The 15,337-nt window shown below is 48.2% G+C and overlaps 1 protein-coding gene and 1 non-coding gene across 5 annotated transcripts; both read left to right on the top strand.

The window, feature by feature from the left end:
• The first annotated feature begins 743 nt into the window (after positions 1-743).
• pmvk (phosphomevalonate kinase) lies at positions 744-14,815 on the top strand. 4 transcript variants are annotated; one of them, XM_059980046.1, is made up of 6 exons: positions 753-1,063; positions 5,404-5,562; positions 8,714-8,777; positions 12,561-12,713; positions 13,060-13,189; positions 14,443-14,811. In XM_059980046.1, the coding sequence occupies exons 4-6, from the start codon at positions 12,627-12,629 to the stop codon at positions 14,592-14,594; spliced, it is 369 nt and encodes a 122-aa protein (XP_059836029.1). In that variant the 5' UTR covers positions 753-1,063; positions 5,404-5,562; positions 8,714-8,777; positions 12,561-12,626; the 3' UTR covers positions 14,595-14,811. The 4 variants fall into 4 exon arrangements, with proteins under 4 accessions (XP_059836028.1, XP_059836026.1, XP_059836030.1 ...); XM_059980045.1 differs by lacking the exon at positions 5,404-5,562 and having other exon boundaries at positions 744-1,063; positions 12,561-12,686; positions 14,443-14,815; XM_059980043.1 differs by lacking the exon at positions 5,404-5,562 and having other exon boundaries at positions 752-1,063.
• On the top strand, positions 5,312-5,443 carry LOC132400137 (U4 spliceosomal RNA). Its single transcript, XR_009514172.1, has one exon. It is a non-coding gene; the product is annotated as a U4 spliceosomal RNA (small nuclear RNA).
• Positions 14,816-15,337: the final 522 nt, after the last annotated feature.

Raw genomic sequence — 15,337 nt, 5'->3', positions numbered from 1 at the left:
CAAGATAGCTTTAGATTATTGGACATAGAATAGTGCAGCACAGTACAGGTCCTTTGGCCCATAATGTTGTGCCCATCCTTAAACCCTGCCTCCCATATATCCCCCTACCTTAACTTCCTCCATATACCTGTCTAGTAGTCTCTTAAATTTCACTAGTGTATCTGCCTCCACCACTGACTCAGGCAGTGCATTCCACACTCCGACCATTCTCTGAGTGAAAAATCTTCCTCTAATATTCCCCTTGAACTTCCCTCCCCTTACCTTAAAGCCATGTCCTCTTGCACTGAGCAGTGGTGCCCTGGGGAAGAGGCGCTGGCGGTCCACTCTATCTATTCCTCTTAATACCTTGTACCCCACTATCATGTCTCCTCGTACCCTCCTTCTCTCCAAACAGTAAAGCCCTAGCTCCCTTAATTATATTATATATTAACATATATTAAGATCTGACTTTCAAAGAGGTCAATAAAACGAAGAGAGGAGGTGAAAACAAAAAAAAACAATCTTCGAATGAACACCAAACTATTTCATCATTTTAGCACTGCTCACAGCATTTAATATAAATTTAGACACATTAAGACCTACCTATATGTTAAGAAGAAGAGTTTAGAGAGATATAGGCCAAGGGTTTGGGAACAGGATTAAAATTTGAATATTTATTTTGTTGACATGGACACGGCCCTTTCCCGTGCTGCACAACGCAATGGAACAAGCGGAACGAATATTACGCCCCTCCAGCAGACGAGTTGCCCGGATCATTTAGCAGTGGACTCATCACTGCGGATTGTACCACCGGAAGTAAAGGGACGAATTGATTTTTCAGATGAACGTTTCGGACTCTGATCCCGGCTCTGGCCGTTTACCCTCTACATATAGAGTATAAGCTGGGATTTGTACGGAGAGACTTCAGAGCTGGGAGCTGGTGGTGAGGTGTGCATTAGTCAGACCCTCCCTGGGACGAAGTGCCGCGGTCCCAGTCCACCATGGCGACGCCGGTGCTGGTTCTGCTCTTCAGCGGGAAGCGAAAGTCGGGCAAGGATTTCATCACCGACTCTATCCAGAGCAGGTAAGCGGGGCGAGCGGCCTGCCCCCGCAGTGCGAACCGGGCCTCTTGACTGGAGTAACGCTGAGTTGTGGGGGGACTTTCAGTGGGTCGGACTTCCTGTGGGGGTGATTTTCCAAGTGGGGGGTGTAGGTGGTTAGTGTAAAGAAAAGAAGGGGAGTGGCGAGACGGAGCCAGTGATGACTGCTCGACTGAGGGAGGGGTGTAAAATGGCAGGCAGGGTGTACCCAGGCCGGGGGTGGGGTGGGTCAGCGTTGGGAAGCATTGACAGGTGGATGAGAGATGCAGGGTGAAAACAAATATGGATAGACTATAGGAGCAGAATTTTGCCATTTGTCCCATTGAGTCTGCTCTGCCATCCAATCATGGCTAACCCTTTTTTACCCTACCACAGTCACATTTCCTGGCCTTCTCCCCATAACCTCTGTTGTCCTGGCCAATCAAGAACCTATCAACCTCCGCCTTAAATACACCCAACGACCTGGCCTCCACAGAAGACTGTGGTAATAAATTCCACAAATTCACCACCCTCTAGCTAAAGACATTCCTCTGCAATTCTGTTTTAAATGAATGTTCCTATGTCCTGAGGCTGTGACCTCTTGTCCTAGACTCACCCACAATAGGAAACACTTTCAACATGTATTCTGTCTAGGCCATTCAACGTTCGAAAGGTTTCAATGAGAACCCCACTCATCCTTCTAAATTCCAGCAAGCACAGACCCAGAGCCATCAATCCTCATAACGGAGAAATTACTTTAGTCAGAGGGTGGTAAATGTATGGAATTTGTTGCCACGAGTGGCTGTGGAGGCCAAGTCACTGGGTGCATTTAAGACAGCGATAGGTTCTTGATTAGCTAGGGCGACAAAGAGTATGGGGAGTGGGGATGACTGGATCAGCCCTTGATTGAACGGCGGAGCAGACTCAATAGTCTGAATGGCCTACCTCTGCTATATCGTATGGTCTTGTATCATAAGCCTTTCATTCCTAGAATCATCCTGGTGAACCTCCTGCGAACCCTCTCCAATGCTTGATGAGGAGCCCAAAACTGTTCACAATACTCAAGGTATCCGTGTCTCAAAAAGCCTCAGCATCACATCCCCGCTCTTGTATGGTAGACCTCTTGAAATGAATGCTAACATTGCCCTCTTCACCACCGACTCTACCTGCAAGTTAACTTTTAGAGTGTTCTGCACAAGGACTCCCAAATCTCCTTGCATCTCAGAGTTCTGTTTTTTTTCCCACTTAGAAAATAGTCCGCACATTTATTTTTACTACCAAAGTGCATGACCATGCAGTTTCTAGTATTGTATTTCATTTGCTACTTCCTTGCCCATTCTCCTAATCTGTTTAAATCCGTCTGCAGCTGGCTTGTTTCCGCAACACTACCTGCCCCTTTACCGATCTACGTATTATCTGTAAATTTAGCAACAAAGCCATCTATTCCATCTTCTAAATCATTTATAAACAGCATAAAAAGAAGCAGTCCCAACACTGACTGCTGCAAAACTCCCAATAGTCACTGGCAGCCAACCAGAAAAGGTTTTATTCCCACTCGCTGTCTCCTACCAATCAGCCAAAGCTCTAACCATTCCAGTAACTTTCTGTAATACCATGGGCACTTAACATGGTAAGCAACCTCACGTGTGGCACCTTGTCGAAGGCCTTCTGAAAGTCCAAATATGCAACATCCACTACATCCCCTTTATCTATCCTACTTGTCATCTCCTCAAAGAATTCCAACAGGTTTGTCAGGCAAGATTTTCCCCTAAGGAAACCATACTGACTTTGTCCTATCTTGTTCTGTGTCACCAAGTGCTCCATAACCTTAATAATTGACTCCAAAAGCTTCCCAACCACTGTGGTCAGGCTAACTGGTCCATAATTTCCTTTCTGCTGCCTTCCTCCTTTCTTAAAGAGTGGAGTGACATTTGCAATTTTCCAGTCCTCTGGCGCCATGTCAGAGGCCAGTGATTTTTGAAAGATCATTTCTCATGCCACCACAATCTCTATTGCTACTTCTTTCAGAACCCTGGGTGCAGTTCATCTGATCCTGGTGACTTGTGTACACTTAGATCTTTCAACTTTCTGAGCACCTTCTCCCTTGTAATAGTAACTGCACTCACTTATCTACCCTAACACCCTTCAACACCTAGCACACTGCTAGTGTCTTCCACAGTGAAGACTGATGCAAAATACTCAATTAGTTCATCTGTCATCTCTTGTCACCTGTTATTATTTCTCTGGCCATGTTTCCTAGTGGTCCTATATGCACTCCCATCTCTTTTTTTATTTTTCATATACTTGAAAAAGTTTTTTCTTTATATTGTTTGCTAGCTTGCTTTCATTGTTCAACTTCCCCTCAATGATTATTTTAGTTACTTTCTGTAGGTTTTTAAAAGCTTTCCAATCCTCTACCTTCCTGCTAATTTTTGTTTTGTATGCCCTCTCTTTTGCTTTTACAATAGCTTTGATATCCCTTGTCAGTCATGGTTGTACTATTTTGCCATTTGAGTATTTCTTTGTTTTTGGAATACACGTGTCCTGCACCTTCCTCATTTTCCCCAGAAACTCACACCATTGCTGCTCTGCTGACATCCCTGCCAGCATCTTCCAATTTACTTTGGCCAACTCCTCTCTCATACCACTGTAATTTCCTGTACTCTACTGAAATACGGCTATATCAGACTTTTTCCCAATCAAATTTCAAGTTGAATTTAGTCATATTGTGATCTCTGGCTCCTATAAGCTCCCTAATTGCCTCTGGTTCATTACATAACACCCAATTCGTTATAGGTAAATGGTAAGCTCAATGACAATCTGCTATAAAAAGCCATCTCATAAGCATTCAACAAATTCACTCTCTTGAGATCCATCACTAACCTGATTTTCCCAATCGACCTGCATGTTAAAATCTCCCATGACCATCATGACATTGTCCTTTTGACACGCCTTTTCTATTTTCCCACTGTAATCTGTAGTCCACATCCCAGCTATTGTTTGGAGCCCTATATAACTGTCATCAGGGTCCCTTTACCCTTGCCGTTTCTTAACTCAACCCACAAGGATTCAACATCTTCCGATCCCATGTCACATCTTTCTGCTGATTTGATGCCATTCGTTACCAGCAGAGCCACACCACCCCCTCTGCCTACCTTCCTATCCCTCCGATACAATGTGTAACCTTGGACATTCAGCTCCCAACTACAACCATCCTTCAGCCACGATTCAGTGTTGGCCATAACATCGTACCTGATAATCTGTAAAATTGCAACAAGATTATCCACCTTATGTCATTGAGATATAACATGTTGAGTACTGTATTTGCTACCCTTTTTGATTCTGCAAATACACTGATATTCACCCTGCTGACTGCAATTTTGTCCTATCATCTGCCTGCCCTTCCTGACAGTCTACACACTACCTTTGCTTTTTTGCCATCTGTCCTATCCTGAGCCCCTTCACTGTGGTTCTTACCCTCTTGCCAAATTAGTTTAAGCCCTCCCCAGCAGCTCTGACAAACCTGTCCGAGAGAATATTGGTTCCCCTCGGGTTCAGGTGCAACCTGTCACTTTTGATCATGTCATACTTACCCCAGGAGAGATCCCAATGATCCAAGAACCTGAAGCCCTGCCCCCGCACCAACTTCTCAGCCACACATTTATCTGCCAAATCATCCTGTTTCGAACCTCGCTGGCAATCCAGAAATTACTACCTTGGAGGTCCTATTTCTCTCTAAATTCTCTCTTCAGGACCTCTGTGTTTTTCTCTCCTATGTCATTGGTACATCTGGCTGCTCTCCCTTCCCTTCCAGAATGCTGTGGATGCAGTCCGAGATGTCCCTGACCCTGGCACCTGGGAGGCAACATACCATCCGGGTGTCCCGTTCACATCCACAGAATCTCCTGTCTGGTACACTGACTATTAAGCCCCTCATCGCTACCACTCCCCTCTTCTTCCTCTTCCCCTTCTGCACCACAGATCCATGCTCATGCCAGTAACATGGTCTTCCTGACATTCCCTGGGAGGTCATCTCTCACAACAGTATCCAAAACTGTATATTTATTATTGAGAGTAATGGCCATAGGTGTGCTCTGTGCTAACTGCCTATTCACTGTCCCATTTCTTCTCCTGACAGTCACCCAGCTACCCGCCTCCTGCAACTTAGGGGTGACTACTTCCTTGTAACTCTTGATCGATGATCTCCTCACTCTCCCATAGAAGACGAAAGTCATCCAGCTGCTGCTCTGGATCCCTTTGCGCAGTGTTAGTATCGTCGCCGATGAGGTTTACCCGAGGCGCGATTAGTGCTTATTGAAAACTTTACTCTAACACTGTCTTCAAGGAGCTGCAGCTGGATGGACTTTACACAGAGGTAGTTGCCTGAGACCCAGGACTCCAGCATCTGGCAGGAAGAACACGCAACAGCCATTTAAACAGCACTGACACAGTGAGAAAAAAAGGGAAACTTAACAGAATCTTGCCCAGAGCCAACACCTCTCTGGTGAGTTGAGACCTCCTTTGAGTTAAAGCCTGATACCCCGCTCTCACGACTGGCCCGCTCCCAACAATGGCCAATCCGCTTGTCCCTTCTGGACCTTTACTTACCCCTCTCCGCACTGCTCCCGCCACTGATTGGGCTGCTGGAATGTCACCAACCGCCTGCTAAGCTCTCCTTTTAAACAAGCGCTGCCAACCTGCAAGAAACCTCCTCGCTGTGCTCTGTCCCCACCACTGAGAGGCAGATGGGGTGATGAGGGGGAGGGGGAAGCTGCTGGTGGGAGGTACAAGAATTCCGGTAGCCAATATACCTTGGTACATGTGCCCATAATTACCAATACCAAAGCACTTTAACTTCCATGCTGGAGATTGAGTAGGCTGCAGGAACCTGGAGCAACTAAGAGCATAAGAAACAGGAGTCGGCCATCTGGCTGATCAGGCTGATCTGGCCGTGAACTCATCCCCACCTACCTACCTGCCTCTTCCCCGTAAAAACCTCATTTCCCTTACAATGCAAAACTCTATCTAACCGCGTCTTCAATTTGTTTAACGAGATAGCTTCTCCTTCTTCCCTGGGCAGAATTCTGAGATTCACTACTCTCTGGGGGGGGGGGGGGAAGGAAGCAGTTTCTCCTCGTCTGTCTTAAACCTATTCCCTGAATCTTGAGGCTTTGTCCCTGGTTCTAGTCTCACCTGGTAATAGAAACAATCTTCCTGCCTCTGTGGCAAGAAAGGAGTTGTCAGCATTTCAACCCAAGTCTTCCCACAGATGCTGTTGACCTGCAGTTGAGCCCTTTCATCAGAACTGGAAACGAAGGGGGCAGAAACAGGAAATAAGGGAGTTGGAGAGAGGGGAAGAGAAGTGGGTGACAGAGTAACCAGAATGGAAAGAGGGAAAAGAGAAGGGGGGTAATTACTGGGTCAATGTACAAGACATCAGGTTGGAGGCTATCCAAATGGAATATGAGATGTTGCTCCTCCAGCATGAGTATGGACTCATCATGGTGGTAGAGGACAGATGTGTCAGAATGGGAAATTAAATTGAAATGGGTTGCCACCAGGAGGTCCTGCTTTTTGCACAGGCAGAGCGAAGGTCCTGATGAAGAGCCTCAGCCCAAAATGTCAGCTGTTTATTCCCCTCCATAGATGCTGCCTGACCCATACACAGATCTGGTTGTTGCACTATAGGGTCTTTGGAGAGGATGCAGAAGAGGTTTGCCAGGATGCTGCCTGGTTTAGAGGGACAAATTTGGGTTGTTTTCTTTGGAGCGGTGGAGGCTGAGGCTGAGGGGAGATGTGGTAATTAGACTATGAGAGGCACAGATAATGTGGACTGGGAGTATCTGCCTCCCAGGGTAGAAATGGCTAATACCAGAGGGCATGTATTGAAGGTGAAAGGGGGTAGGTTCAAAGGGGATGTGAGTGGTAAGTTTTTTACTCAGGTGGATGCCTGGTATCGTGGTAGAGACAAATATATTAGAGGCTTTTAAGAAGTGATTAGCTAGGCACATGGATGTGAGAAAGATGGAGGGATGTGGACATTCGGTAGGAGGGATTCATGTTTGGGTGTTTTTGATTTGTTTTTGGGTTGAAGGGCTGTTCCTGTGCTGAATTCCTCCAGCATTTTGTGTGTTGATTGTGGAATCATACATCATGGAAACAGGCCCTTTGGCCCGACTCACCCATGCCGTAAAAGAGGGGTACAAAGGATGACCGATTCTGGAATCTGAAACAACAAACAATTCACTGGAAGAGCTCAGCGCGTCAAGCAGCATCTGTGGGAGAAATTCCCCCTCTCCCACAGATGCTGCATGACCTCCTGAGTTCTTCCAGCATTTGTAATCTGTGGAAGACATCTGCAGAAACATCAATTCAATGGAAAAAGAACTTAACTTGGTCTTGCTATAGAAAGGGAGGCGATACCGAGGCATCTCTGTCCTCTCATCAGCAGGCAAACTACTTGCAAGTATCCTTGTCAACCGATTCCTTCACTATCTGAAGAAGTACTCCCCAAATCGCAGTGTGGTTTCCGCCCAACTACAGATACCGCAGGCGGGATCTTCACAGCACACCAATTACAGGAAAAGGGCCTCAATCAAAGGCAACCCCTTTCGTCATTTGACTATGGAAAACTCTCTTTAATGTTTGAATCTAGGCTACTAAAAGAAGTCCTTATCTGTTTCTTCAGAAACAGCAAGTAGAAATTTAGAGTCTGGGTGGATTGCTATGGACACCAGTATTTTATAAAAGCCAGATTTATTTGTCACACATTCATTGAAATGTTGCACTTCCATTTGGAATTGTGCTGGGGCCATGTTTATGGCACCAACGTAGCGTGCCCATGGCCCACTAACCCCAACCCATGTGGAAAGAACCCAGAACATCTGGAGTAAACCCACGCAGTCACGGGGAAAGCATACAAACTCCTTACAGACATCAGCGGGAATTGAACCCTGATCTTCTGAAGGCTGGCACTATGCTAACTAGTATGCTTCCTTCCCTGATGGACGTAGTGAGACAGGGGGTCTTTCTGCCAATCCAGTGGCCTGTTAAGGTTCATAGAGAACAGAAGCAAGTTAAGTGTCAGAGGACGACAGCTGGCCTGAGAGGAGTATGTTAAATTGTGAGAGGACAAAGAGTCCTTCACCCCAGTGGGACGACCAAGTTATGAAGCAGTGATTCTAAATGTCGCCAAAGTTCTTTTCCTAGTACCCAGTTTTCTTTGGGCATATGCACTCTAATCTGTTGGCTGTAGTCAACCAAACCCCACTCCTCCCGCCCCTGTACCCTCCCTCCCTACTTTGGCACCCCCGCCTCGCCCCACTCTTGCCCGAGTGAAAGATAGCCTAAACCAACAGATGTTTACTCCCCTCCTTATGTGCTGCATGACTTTGAGTTCCTCCAGCACTTAGTGTGCATTGGTCAAGATTCCCACCATCTGCAGAGTCACTTGTCTCATTTAACCTTGTTTGTTTTTAGCCAGTATTCACTTGCTTCCTCCCCCACCTCCCGAGGAAACAATAGACAATAGGTGCAGAAGTGGACGCCTCCTTGTGTCTCCTTGGGCAGGCATGTTATTGTGTTTGCAGTTCGCTGCTGTTGATTGTGTTTGTGTTAGTAATTGTAGTAAATGTTTCTCTCTGTGCTTTGCGTAGGTTGGGTGCTGAGAACTGTACCATTCTGAGACTATCAGCTCCCATTAAGGAGCAGTATGCCAAGGTAGGCACGCAAGGCTTCCCCAAGAGCAGGGTGGAGGGTTTTGTATTTTCACTCCCTTGTCTCTGTCTTTCAAATTAATGGCTCCAGCTGCTCCATGACTTCACCTTTGCTCAGCCACTCTGTCAATCTGACCCCCAACTGTTTAGAAGTCCTCCTGGCTCAGTAGTCTTTCTGACTCTTAAACTGGGCAGTCAAGGACATCTTCAAGAGGTGGTGCCTCGAGAAGCTTCTATCTATCACCAGGGGCCCTCACCAACCCAGAATGTGCCCTGTTCTCATCACCACCATCTGGGAGGAGCTACAGGAGTCCGAAGACCCACACTCGACAATTCAGGAGCAGCGTCTTCCCCTCCACCATCAAATTCCTGAGTTGTCCATGGGTGCCACCTCGTTATTGATTTTGTTATTTATGGTAACTATTGGTATTGGTTTATTGAGATACAGTGGGAGAAGGCCCTTCCAACCCTTTGAGCTGCAACGCACAGCAATTCCGCAATTTAATCCTAGCCTGATCATAGCACAGTTTAGAATGACTAGTTAACCTACCAACTGATGTGTCTTTGGACTGTGGGAGGACGTATAAACTCCTTACTGGCAGCAGCAGGGTCGCCTGTACCCAAAAGCATTGTGCTAGCATCTACACAATCGTGCCGCCCCCGTTCACTATTGCTATGTGTACCAAGATACAGTGAAAAGCTTGTCTTGCATTCTGTTCATACAGATCAGATCATTACACAGTGCGCTAAGGTAAAACAACAGACTGCAGAATAAAGTGTAACAGCTACCGAGAAAGTGCAGTGCGGGTAAATGATGAAGTGCAAGACCGTGATGGGGTAGATTGTGTGGTCAAGAGTCCATCTTATCATGCAAGAGGTCCATTCAAGAGTCTTATAACAGTGGGGCGGAAGCTGTCTTTGAGCCTGGTGGTAGGCGCTTTCGGGCTTTTGTATCTTCTGCCCGGTGGGAGAAGAGAGATTGTCTGGGGTGGGTGAGGTACTGGCTGCTTTACTGAGGCAGTGAGACGGAGCCCACAGAGGGAGAGGCTGGTTCCTGTGATGTACTGAGCTCTCTGCAGTTTCTTGGAAGTTACAGTTGCTATAGCAAGCAGTATCAGAATCCCTGGCATGTGTTGTGAAATTTGTTGTTTTGGCACAGCAGTGCTGTGCGATCCATAATCATAATGTATTTAATGTATTTATTTAAAATGTTTAGAGTCAGTAGGTAGTGCAAAAAGAGAGCAAAAACAAAAGATGGTGTTCATAGGTTCATTGTCTGTTCAGAAATCTGATGGCAGAGGGGAAGAAGCTGTTCCTTAAATGTTGAGTGTGTGCCCTCAAGCTCCATACCTCATCCCTGATGGTAATAATGAGAAGAGAGCATGTCCCAGGTGGTGAGGGTCTTCAGGATGGATGCAGCATTCTTGAGGCAACGCCTCTTGAAGATAACCTCGATGGTGGGGAGGCTACTGTCCATTATGGTGCTGGCTCAGTTTACAACCCCCTGCAGTTCTTTCTGAATCCTGTGCAGCGGTGCCTCCATACCAAGCAGTGTTGTGTTAGTAATAGGGCTGGCTGAGTTTACAACTGCCTGCAGCCTCTCTCAGTCCTGTACATTGGAGCTTCTGTACCAGGCAGTGATGCAGTCAGACAGAATGCCCACTCTTTTCTAACCACAATGCTGGTTGAGAAGTGTAATCGAAATGGTCGCACTTCCCCTGCCAAACTCCAGGGCAAGCAGGAGAGAGGGAGTTTCGTGCAAAGCCCGGGTTGGGGAGTCATGAACTAAAGGGCACAGGAACCTGAGGAAGCTTCTTTTTCCAACCAAAGGGTGGTCTGCAAATGGAGAGAGACTCTGTCTATGCTGCTGTAGTAGAGATCTCTGTCTACCCCCACTCACAGAAACGGGAGCCGCGTTCTTGAAATACTTACTAATTCCTCATAATTCATGGGGCAGAAGCACCACCGAATCAGAAGATTTAGAATTGTTGCATCCTGACACTTTGCGTCAGAGGTTCTTTAGAAGTCGAGAGTAAGGCATAAAAGTTATTGCTAGCGGTTTTATTAAGAGTTACAAGAACAGTGATCAAACAGAGGAAGGTGAAGGGAAAACTAAGTTAGTCTCAAACTCAGACCGGAGATGACACAAATACCAGTGATAACTGTGAATTAGACAGATTCGAGTGGCCTGAAAGCAAAACAGTTTCTAGAAGAATTTAGAAGTAACTATAATTGCTAGAAAATGCATATAGCTGATTATATAAAAATACAAGTAAGCATAGGAAAGTTAAAACTACAAGAAAAACCAATTTTACATCCCAATCTAACAATGCTGAACTTCAACAACACTGGCCAGTTTCAGTGACACTATTGTCTTAAGTATAAGAAAACTACAGAAAAAATGCTCATTTTACACCCAAATTGACTCGCGTTGTGAAATTTGTTGTTTTGGCACAGCAGTGCTGTGCGATCCATAATCATAATGTATTTAATGTATTTATTTAAAATGTTTAGAGTCAGTAGGTAGTGCAAAAAGAGAGCAAAAACAAAAGATGGTGTTCATAGGTTCATTGTCTGTTCAGAAATCTGATGGCAGAGGGGAAGAAGCTGTTCCTGAAATGTTGAGTGTGTGCCCTCAAGCTCCGTACCTCATCCCTGATGGTAATAATGAGAAGAGGGCATCCAGCCAGAGGGGCACCTAATTCAGATTAGTTAAATATTAGCTTTGTCACATGAACATCGAAATATACAGTGAAAAGCATCATTTGCGTCAAATCAGATTAGTGAGGATTGCACTGGCCAGTCGGTAGAATCTGAATCAGAGTCACTCTATTGCCAGTATGTGAAACACACCGAAACTGATTGTGGTTCGGTGCCAAGCCTGAAACACAGGACAATACCAAAACAATCAACACCATAGTGACCAGGACAATTTACTGATTGTGGTTCGGTGCCAAGCATAAAACTCAGGACAATACCAAAACAGACAACACAATAGCGACCAGGACAATTTACTGATTGTGGTTTGGTGCCAAGCATAAAACTCAGGACAATACCAAAACAGACAACACAATAGCAAGCGACAATTTACAGAACAATAGTGTAAACAGCCATGAGCAGAATGGTCACATGCCCAAATGTTAATTATCAAACTTAAATATGAACAGACTTAACAATTATCAACAGAACAAGGAGAGCAGCAGTGCCAGCATATCATGCCCATAACTCAATAACCCTACCCTGTACGTCTCACTAACCCTAACCTGTACGTCTTTGGGATGCGGGGGGAAAGTGGAACACCTAGAGGAAACCCACAGGGGGAACTGACTGTACAAATTCCTTACAGACCGTGGCAGGAATTGAACCCTAATGTTGCAGCAAGTGATGTAAAGCCTGTGCTAACTGCTCTGCTGTTGTTATTCCTGATGGGCTGTTCATGAAGCTTCTCAACAAGGAGAGACATCGGCTTTCATGTGAGACCTAAAACAGTCAGTACATTGTTCTGTGGTGATTTCAGAGTGTTCTTCAGGACAGCTGACTGGGCTGTAATGTAGCCAAACCAACCTCTTTTCTTTTTTAAATTAGTATTTAGAGATTCAGGCTCTTCCAGCGCCAACCAATTAATCTACCAACCCGCAAATGTTTGGACGTGGTCACGGGGAGAACACTGCAAAGTCTTTACAGGCAGTGGTGGGAATTGAACCAGGGTCACTGATGCTGTCATGCTATTATGCTAACCCCTATTTGAGTGGCTGCACAGTTTATCGTCGTGCTCTCCTTCACACAGGAGCATGGATTGGACCTCCTCCGGTTACTGGGCCCCAGTGAGTACAAGGAGCGGTATCGAGCGGAGATGATCCGCTGGGGAGAGGAGCAGCGTGTTCGGGATCCGGGGTACTTCTGTTGCCTAATTGTAAGGGACGTGAAGTCGCCTGTCTGGGTAAAGAAATCTCCACTTGATCTGAAAACCCTGAGAGTTACACTGGGTGATGCACTTTGTGTCTGCATAAGAGGCTTTGTGTGTCTGTGCAACTATAATTTTGTGTGAGTCTATCTTTCTGTCTGACAGTGTGAGAGGAAACAGATTGTGTGTTGAGAGAGACAGATTTTGTGTGTTTGCATTTGTCTGCGAGAAGGACTCTGCTTGTGTGACTGTCTCTGTGTGTGTCTGTGTACATGTGCATGTGTGTGTGTGTGTGTGTAAAGGTTGCTGCACAAGAAATGAGAGACTTGGGGCCTCAGCATGGCTGTGGTGTGTCCTCACAGCCTCTCTTCTCTCCTCGTAGATCATCAGTGATGCCCGCCGTCACTCGGACCTGGAATGGTTCCGGACGCACTACGGCAGTGCTGTGCAGGCCGTGCGAGTGGTGGCCTCACTAGAGACACGGCGACAGAGGGGCTGGACATTCACCGCAGGTAAAAGAGGAGACGACGCTCAGCTCCTTTCCAGTCACTTGAATCAGTCGTACAATTGGGACCACTCAGGGTATGGTGTTAGTGCTGCTTTTAAGATCCTAACCCTGTCTTCCCTCTCTGGCTGCAGAGACCTGCAGGTCACTGTTCTCAAATTACATGGCTGGTACTTCTTAAATTTAAAATATGAGTGTATCAAAGCTCAGTCCCTTTGCCACCCACCCATCTCTGCGACCCATCCGGCCCTACACCCCTCCCTGTCTCTGCGACCCTCTCCAGCCCCGTGTCCCTCCCTGTCTCTGCGACCCTCTCCGGCCCTACACCCCTCCCTGTCTCTGCGACCCCCTCCGGCCCCGTGTCCCTCCCTGTCTCTGCGACCCCCTCCGGCCCCGCGCCCCTTCCCGTGTCTGTTTAACCCTTCCAGTTCTATGCCCCTCCCATCTCTGCGATCCCTCCGGCCCTACGTCCCTCCCCATCTCTTCAACCCTCTCATCCCCTACGACCCTCCCCGTCTCCGGCCCCGTGTCCCTCCCTGTCTCTGTGACCCCCTCCGGCCCCGCGACCCTCTCCGTGTCTGTTTAACCCTTCCAGTCCTACGCCCCTCCCCATCTGTTCAACCACCTCTGGCCCTACGCCCTCCACGTCTCTGTAACCCCCTCCCCATCTCTGACTCCCTTCATCCCTACACCCCTCGCTGCCTCTGCAACCCCCTCCAGCCTAAACTCCTCCCTTCCTTTGCAACCCCCTCTGGCCCTCCTCCCCTCCCATTCCCTGTAACCCCTTCCAACCCTACACCCCTCCCTATCTCTGTAACCTCCCCTGGCTCTACACCCCTCCATGTCTGTGTAACCCCTCAGGCCCTACACCCCTCTCCGTCTTTGTAATTCCCTCCAGCTCTACAACCCCCTTCGGCCTAAACCCCTTCCCATCTCTGTAACCCCCTCGCTACACCCATCCCTGTCCCTCTGACCCACACCCGTCCTCATCTCCGTGACACCATCCCTCTTCATCCCTGCACCACTCCCTGTCTCTTTAACCCCTGCAGCCCCTACACTCCTCTCTGTCTCTGGTGGCCCTCCCAATTCTCTGCCTCCTCAGCCATGCCTTCAACTCTAGAGTCCCCTCCCTGAGCCTCTCTGCTTCCTTCCCCCCCGCCCCCCCCCCCCCCGGCCGTGGGTGGTGTTTGACACTATTAGTCTCTGGTGGTAACAGGACCCCTACCAGTTCTCACCTCCCTCTCCCTCTACCCCGGGCAGGTGTGGATGACCAAGAATCAGAGTGCGGACTGGACAATGGGGTCCATTGGGACTGGGTCCTGAACAATGACGGGACGTCCCAGGAGCTGGAGACACAGCTGCAGCCTCTGCTGGAGTTTATCCGAAACCGTTTGGCCCAGGCAGGTCACTGAGGGCAGGAGATCAGGGCGTCCCATCGCCGTTGTAACTGGCATTGATGGAGCTGCACTCATAGTCACCTGTGCGGGGAGGGCCACTCTGTGATAGGAGAGAGCCCCCAAAGCTGTGAAATACGTGCCTGAATCAGATGAGAGAGAGAATTGTGGTGGCCGGAGGGGGTTACAAGGACAGGGAGGAGTGTAGGGCTGGAGGGGGTCACAGAGATGGGGAGGGGTGTAGAGGCTGGTGGGGACGGAGATGGGGAGGGGTGTAGAGGCTGGTGGGGACACAGAGATGGGGAGGGGTGTAGAGGCTGGTGGGGACACAGAGATGGGGGAGGGGTGTAGGGGCTGGTGGGGACACGGAGATGGGGGAGGGGTGTAGAGGCTGGTGGGGACACACAGATGGGGGAGGGGTGTAGGGGCTGGTGGGGACACAGATGGGGAGGGGTGTAGAGGCTGGTGGGGACACAGAGATGGGGGAGGGGTGTAGGGGCTGGTGGGGACAGAGATGGGGGAGGGGTGTAGAGGCTGGTGGGGACACAGAGATGGGGAGGGGTGTAGAGGCTGGTGGGGACACAGAGATGGGGGAGGGGTGGAGGCTGGTGGGGACACAGAGATGGGGGAGGGGTGTAGAGGCTGGTGGGGACACAGAGATGGGGAGGGGTGTAGAGGCTGGTGGGGTCACAGAGAAGGGGAGGGGTGTAGAGGCTGGTGGGGACACAGAGATGGGGGAGGGGTGTAGCGGCTGGTGGGGA

The sequence above is a fragment of the Hypanus sabinus genome, chromosome 9, assembly GCF_030144855.1.
Source record: "Hypanus sabinus isolate sHypSab1 chromosome 9, sHypSab1.hap1, whole genome shotgun sequence".
Classification (NCBI taxonomy): Eukaryota; Metazoa; Chordata; class Chondrichthyes; order Myliobatiformes; family Dasyatidae; genus Hypanus; species Hypanus sabinus.
This window is presented reverse-complemented; position numbering and strand designations above follow the sequence as displayed.